At 30.3% G+C, this 7626-nt stretch overlaps 1 protein-coding gene across 1 annotated transcript; it reads left to right on the forward strand.

Moving 5' to 3' along the window:
• Window positions 1–3842: 3842 nt before the first annotated feature.
• LOC107891906 (uncharacterized) lies at window positions 3843–7147 on the forward strand. Its single transcript, XM_016816830.2, has 5 exons — window positions 3843–4198; window positions 4505–4619; window positions 5107–5196; window positions 6028–6126; window positions 6751–7147. Exons 1-5 carry the CDS (start codon window positions 4131–4133, stop codon window positions 6850–6852), a joined length of 474 nt encoding a protein of 157 aa, XP_016672319.1. The 5' UTR covers window positions 3843–4130; the 3' UTR covers window positions 6853–7147.
• Window positions 7148–7626: the final 479 nt, after the last annotated feature.

Raw genomic sequence — 7626 nt, forward strand, 5'->3', positions numbered from 1 at the left:
GGGTAACCCAAGCCCACTTGGATGGTCATTCAACATTTGGACTACATGAACCATTCTTGGAACGACGTTCAACCCATCTTGAAGGTGACTAACTTGACCATTGTTCTAAAGCCCACAAACCGTGCCATTGAGAGCTTCTCTACATTGTTTAGCTCGAACCCTTGTGATTTGCCCAATAGGCACTTGTAATGGATCTTGTAAGGTCCTAGACATTCCTTGAGCAAATGAACCATTAACATTTGGCCCAATTTCAATTTTCAAAGACTCTTTGGAATTCAACACAGTGCTCATGTCCAAGATCACATTAGTTTTGGAGATAAAATGACGAGTTGGCGATGGGAGAGGCATCGATGTGTCTTTAAATTAATCGTTAGTTCGAGGGCCGTTGGATTATGGCACTGTTACCATTTTTCGGAGTCATTAGATGAGTCCGTCTTTGTAAACTCAGAACATGAGATATAAATGAAAGAACACACAAACAATTTCTAGGCCACTGCTTGAAGCTATTGCCATTTTAGAGAAGAAGATAATTAACCTTGAGACACATACACTTATTTAAAAATTATTTTATTTAAATACTTGAATATATAAATAGTATTTTAAGTGACTTGATAAAATTGGACACGTGGTGCATAATTATTGGTCAGATTGATAATTAAAGCTAATAGTGTTGTCGACACCTTTTTAAGTTTTTTAAAAAAAACAATGGGAATCGACTTTGAAAATGAAAATGGGAGTCGCCACCGATCTTTTATTAAGGTGTGATCGATTCACCATTAAAAATAAATTTTAGGTCTGCGAATTTTGAGAAAACAGGTTCGGGAGTATGTTACGCACAAGGAAGGGTTAGCACCCTCGTAACGCCCAAAATTGGTACCGAGTTGATCATTTTATGTCTTAGCGTCGAAACTTTGAAAAGATTTTAAAATACGATCCTTTGAAAAGAAAATTTGAGTAAAATGAATTGGACGATGAGATTCACTTATTTTAAAGAAATAAATCGTCACACTCAGTAAGTTAGAATGCAACATTTTAAATCCTCAAAATTAAATTTATCTCTTGACCTTAAAAACCTATGCATTTTGAGAAGGATATCCGATTATTTGGGTCCAACGGTAAATTAAGACCCAGTAAGTTAGGGTTTAATTTCCCGAGATTCCTAAACATCGAATATTGTCTTTATAAAAAACCCTAATTCAGAATAGCAAAATTATCAGATCCAGTGAGTTAGGGTCCAACATTTTGAAATCCCGAAAAAAACTTTATGTTGACAATGATATGGTTTTAATAAAATGGAAACTTGATGATATAAATCCATCGAAGAGAGTTGAAGCCCAATAAGTTAGGGCACAATTCTCTCGAGAACTATTAAACACCAAGCCCTTTTTTAGGAGTTTTGAAATAAAACGATTATAATGTTTTAATGGAATGCAATTCTTACAAACAATATAACAATATACGGAGCGAATGATGAATAGCAAATTAATTCTACAATTTGGAGCAACCACATATATAATACATCTACATTAATAATCAAATAAACTAATAATCGATCTTACAAATAACAAGAAGAGAATAATTAATACAATAATAATTTGATCCCAAGTAAACAAATCAACATAATCGAAATGGTAAGAAATTTTAAAACGTAGAATAAAATTTTAGAAATTACCAATTACAATAAATTTTATACACGTATATATATATTAAAATAATTCCATACATATTAAAATAATGTGTAAAACAAGCTAAAATAAATAATCTTCAAAGCAATTTAAAAAATAAATAACATAGAAAACAATTTAAAATAACATGTAAAATGTTTAAAATAAATAATATGTCAAAAGGAATCTTAAATGAATAGTATGCAAACAAATTTTTTTTTTAAAAAAAAATAATGAATGATGTGCATAAAAACAATTCCAAATAAATAATATACATATGTAGTTTAACATAAATAATATATATATTTAAAATGGATAATTGATTAACATAGTTTAAAATAAATAATATATTAAAAACTTAAAATAAATAATAATAGAACGATTTAAAATAAATAATATAAAGTTTAAAATAAATAAATACATTGCAAAAATAAAGTGAAATCTAACAGATTTGGGACTAAATCGGGGCAAAAATGAAATAAGAGGGCAAAAACATAATAAAATAACAGAGAGGACTAAAACAAAAGGCGCACAAAGGTCAAGGGCCAAATGCGGAATTAAACCCAAAATCGAACATGTGTCTTTTTTCCAAAGCGTCAATGGATCAAGGGCTCGATTGAAATGTGCCGTAAATTTCAGGATCAAATGTAAAATAAGCGAAGACTGAATTGCATTAATGCGCAAAATCGGAGGGGCTGAACATGCAAATACCCCTCCCCATGCCAGAACACGCAGATCTAGCTGCAATCTGGGTCGGGTCATCGGGTAGGCTCAATACGGTGCCGTTTTGAAGCCATCGAATCAAGCCTCAAACGGCACCGTTTCGTGATTCTTATAACATTAAAAAAACCTAATGAAACTAATCAGCCACCCAAAACCAAACTAAAGCAAACCTAAATGCTCTCTTTTCCTTCTTGCGCCGTTTCGTGCCTCAATCCTCCATCCGACTCCAATTGCGATGGAGCAGAAGGAAGACCGGCCACCAGGTACTTGCTCTTCTCTTCCTCTTCTTTTTCCTTTAATTTTATCTTCTTTGTATATAAAAAATAAAAAAAACAGTAAGAACGCAGAGAAAGAAATAGATGGTGAATCACCTTTTCGAAACTCAAAAACTTTTTTCTTTCTTTCTGTGTTTTGATTTTTTTTTGATACAATATGCGTCCCCCCTTCCTTACATTGTTTTTGGCTTCATATATAGCCGAATTACAGAAAGAAAGAAAAAAAAGAAATCCTAAGAAAATTCAAGGAAAAATCCCCCAAAATCCCCTTTGTTCCTTTTTTGTCCCTTTTTGCTGCTCCCTTCGTGTGTGTTTGTTTTCTGCGCAGGTACAGGTATGGAGACGTGTGAGTGCAAAGGCTGGCATGGAGCGGTTACACGCGCGCAGGTGCAACACGTGCAAGGAGAAGGCCTGGAGGTTGCGGCGCTAGATGCTGCAGAAACCCTAGGGTTTCTTGTTTTCTTAGCTTTGGGCCGATTGGGCTTTTTAAATAGTGGGTTATCGTAATTGGATTTAGTGATTGGGGCTTCGGGGTTATTTGATTTGTAATGGACTGTGAATTTTTGTTTATTGGACTGTTTATTTTATTTGGTTTATGGGCCGGGTAAAAATAGACTTTTACAAGTGTCATTAAGGTTATTAAAAAGTACCATTTTAGCTTATAGTTGCCAATTTTAAGTTTTAATTAGGTTCAAAAAAGAATTTAGATATTATGTAGATAAAATTATCAAGTTCATGTATTTCCGTATATGATAAATATGATGCTTGAATTGCAAGCCTTTAAAAATTTTGTCTAGGACGAAAAGTTTGCTTCTTGAAGATATGGTTGAGAGTTGGAATATAGTAGTTAAGTTTTTTTATTATTATTATTTAATCTCTTGTATCACCAAAAAAAAATATCTAATATATTTTTCAATAGAATTTAAAATTATAAATCATTTAAAATTTTATTGATATTAATAAAATTCTTTATCTTTGTTAAATTTCCTTTTGCTTTTCAGGGGAACTTTTTGAACATACTACCGCATTCAAATTTCAAAAAGTTGAACCAAAAGACCGGCAAAATAAAAAGCAAGAAAAAATAAAAAAATTAAATTAAAAACGGATCTCGTGATGGCTACGATCGTAAATTAAACTAAACTATAAGGAAATTGTGGTAACCAATAACTGAACTCGCTCTCCACTTTCGTCCACGTCACCCCTTTCCAATTCTGGAACCAGTGAAACTGATTGGTTAAATCGACGTGTTTCCCACAGTATCTTCCGCGAGTGTTTAAACATTATCATACTCGCGCGAGTACGTCTTTTCTACCACAGATATTTCTCTACTCTCTCTATAAAAATCGCCGGCTGTTGGATTTTCTTTACTCTCTCGTCTCTGCTTCCCGAAAGCAATTTCTTCTCATTTTCGAGAACATTTTTTTTAAAGGCTTCTTCTATATATTCTTTGAAGATATTAATCAGAAAAATGGCGCTGGTTTCTTTCATCGGCAGGGTTCTTTTTGCGTCAGTGTTCATCCTCTCTGCTTGGCAAGAGTAAGCCTCATTTCCAGATCTGTAATTTCTTATTTGTGTTTTCTAATGTGGTTCTTGCGAAAAGTGTAAAAAGAAGCGAGATAGTTTAGATCTTGATTTAGTTTTTCTGAACTTTTAAAAGTTTATTTATACTTTAATTAATGATGACTTCTTTCTTATTTGATGTACATTTGGAAGACTGAGCAAATATATATTTCTACTCTTTATACTTATTCAGTGTTTTTTTTTTATGTATATTCAATTTTGAGTCAAATGATGAAGATATAGACTTAGCTCTTCATTAAGTCTAATAGTTAATTTGTTCAGGTTCAATGAATTTGGCGTCGATGGTGGTCCAGCGGCGAAGGAGCTGAGGCCAAAGTTCAACGTCTTCTCAAAGACTGTGTCGTCTCACACAGGGTTGCAAGTGCCTGAATTTGATGTAAGAATTGCTATTCTTCGAGATTTTTTTTTAATATCATGCCTAAACTATCCGTAGTGCATTCAGTTTGGATCTATTTTAGTTTGGATATTATAAATTTATTTGGTTCAATTTGATTTTTGTTCACTATTAAAACAATTATTTAAATCAAATCGAATTTTTATTAATTTGTAATTATTTTCTAAGTTTTTATAATATGAAAATAAATATTTTATATTTAAACTAATGATCATAGAATTTTTTCTTTTTTAATTTAAAAACTGATAAACTAAATCTATCTGAATAGGTGAAATTAGGTTCAGATCGATTCGATTATCTTGATATTTGATTCGTTTTAAACAAAAAATTAAAATACTGCACGTTAACCACCGATTTTTTAAAATAAATCCTATTCGAACCGTTATTACCTCTAAATCAAACCCTATTATTATAGGGTTATATAAAGCTTTTCAAATGTCTTTTTAACTCTTTGGGTTATTATTTACAGATCAAGTATGTAGTTGCTGCTGCTGTAGCCTTTAAAGGTGTTGGGAGTATTCTCTTTACCTTTGGCAGCACCGTCGGAGCTTATCTTCTGGTATGTTTTTATACCCTACTTTTCCGGCTTTTCTTTTCTTTTGGTGCTACTGTTTATCTGGGGTTAAACTTAATATATGAGATCACTTATTTAAGTGTAGTAAAAGTATGGAGGTGTTCTTAAAATTAAGTTTATAAAGTTTAAGGGCAGTTTTATTATTTTAGCCCATAAAAAAATTTTTTCTTTACAACATTAATTTAAGATTTTTTATTTTGATTAAATTATTTCAATTATTTAATTATTATTTTATTTCATTTTAAAAACAAATGGCATGATCCAAAATCTGTTTGTAAAGGTTTTTTTTTTAATTTAAAATAAATATTTTAGAAAAATACATATAAACTTTTAAAGTTAATTGTGCCAGTCTAATAAATACTAATCCATTATTAAAACGTGGAGTTTCACAAATATGTTAAAAAAAGTAAATATATTTATATATATAGCTGGTAGTAGGTAGAACATTTATTATTATTATTTTTAATCTTCAAATTTGAATATGCACAATTGCTTTAAAATTAAAATTGGTTTAAGATCTGTACTGACATTTGATTTAAATAGCATTATTTGTTAGATATTTAAATTCATTAAATATATTTAAAACAAAGGAGATAACAAATAGGTTTGGGGACTCATTATTTGCGATAAAGTAAAATAGACTCAAACAATGGCTTCGAAAAATTAAAGATGATAAATATAAGAAAGTTTATATTTATATCCGCTTTGAATTCATCCAAATAGTAATTAAAAGAAAAAGAAAATATCCATAGATATTCAAATGAGTACGGTGTACTTTGAAATTCAAATGATAACAACAATATACTTCGTTTGTAGGTTTTGCACCAACTCGTTCTTACTCCCATTGTTTATGACTTCTACAATTACGACACGGAAAAGAAAGAATTTGGTCTTCTTTTTACAAAGTTTTCACAGGTTGGTATTTATATTTTCTCAAGGAATGAGGGTTGATGTATAAGGCATTTTATATTAATACAATTTTGATACGTATATTTTTGCCGTATTGAGTTTTAGTTATTTTATATTTTCTCTCCTTGAATTTTGCATCGGTTTCTATTAAATGATAGTGGACAATAATTAGTAAATATACATTTTGATACATTAATTTCGTTTCATGGTTCATGTTGGTACTTAAGGTTTTTTTTTTGTCCAATTAGGTATTTGAATTGACTTTAAGGTTCAATTTAGTACCTAAAGTATCTTTTGGTTCAATTAGAGTAGTTAAAATTAATACTTGGCTTTTTACTCAAAGTTAGTACTTGGTTATTTGAACTAAAAAGCCAAGCTCAAATACTTATTTGGACAAAAAACTGTTAGGTACCGGATTGAAACTTTAGGCCAAGTTTAGGCACTTAATTGAATAAAAAAGTTTTAAGTATCAATTTGAATGTTGAAGCCAAGTTAAGATATTAAAATGTATATTTACCCTAAACATTTGTCTACTTCCTTCACTTGCCATTCCTAGAGTCTAATTGTTCATTTGTCATTTGATGGAAATTTCAATGAATAATTTCTAAATGAATTTCGTTTTCTTCTTAGAACTTGACGCTGTTAGGGGCATTGCTGTTCTTCATTGGCATGAAGAACTCAATCCCCACAAGACAACTGAAGAAAAAGGCTCCGAAAACCAAAACAGTTTGAAGACGTAACACATCCGGTTAAAACCGAAGAGGGTCTGGTTTTTCTCGTTCGATCTTAATTTGTATACCTCGGTGTAACTAGATCTGTTTCTGTATGCTTGTACCAAGGCTTTGTTGTCCTGTCGAAGTTCATAGCTATTTAATTTGAGTTCCACAAAAGGATTTCATAATTTTTCCCTTCAATCTGCTGTTTACCTTTATGGATTTTGCCATTCTCATGGAACTTTTAATCATGGAATCGTGGTGATTCTAGATGATATATTAGGAAATATACTTATGAGGTTAGTTTGGGTTCATTTGTTAGTGAAATTATTCAATTTGTTTATGAATTGGATAGGGATATGGCATTCATTTCTTTAAATTTTCTTTAATGTTCGATTCTGTTCTAAACTCTGATAAACTTTTTTAAAAAATAAAATATTGTAATATGTTGTTTTCTTGACTAGATATTAGAGTATAGGTAAATTATACCCAAAATTACTTTATTTTAAAAAGTTATAAAATAAATTTTTGATTATTTGAAAGTTTTTATCAAATCATTGAATTATTTAAAATTTTTTATTTAAATGATTGGATTAATTTTTTTTAAAAGAAATTTGGTTAGCAAGTTTCAAGTAAAGAGTCAATGATTGGTATGGTGGGTTAGTATTTATCGACGAGTAGAATAACATATTTTAGATTTAAGTCAATTTGATGATCATTGTTAGAAATTTGAGAAAAAATTGTTTAGATTTTAGTTTATAGATTCGTGATATTAAAAGTTATTTTATAAAAA

Source organism: Gossypium hirsutum, chromosome D09 (genome assembly GCF_007990345.1).
Source record: "Gossypium hirsutum isolate 1008001.06 chromosome D09, Gossypium_hirsutum_v2.1, whole genome shotgun sequence".
NCBI lineage: Eukaryota > Viridiplantae > Streptophyta > Magnoliopsida > Malvales > Malvaceae > Gossypium > Gossypium hirsutum.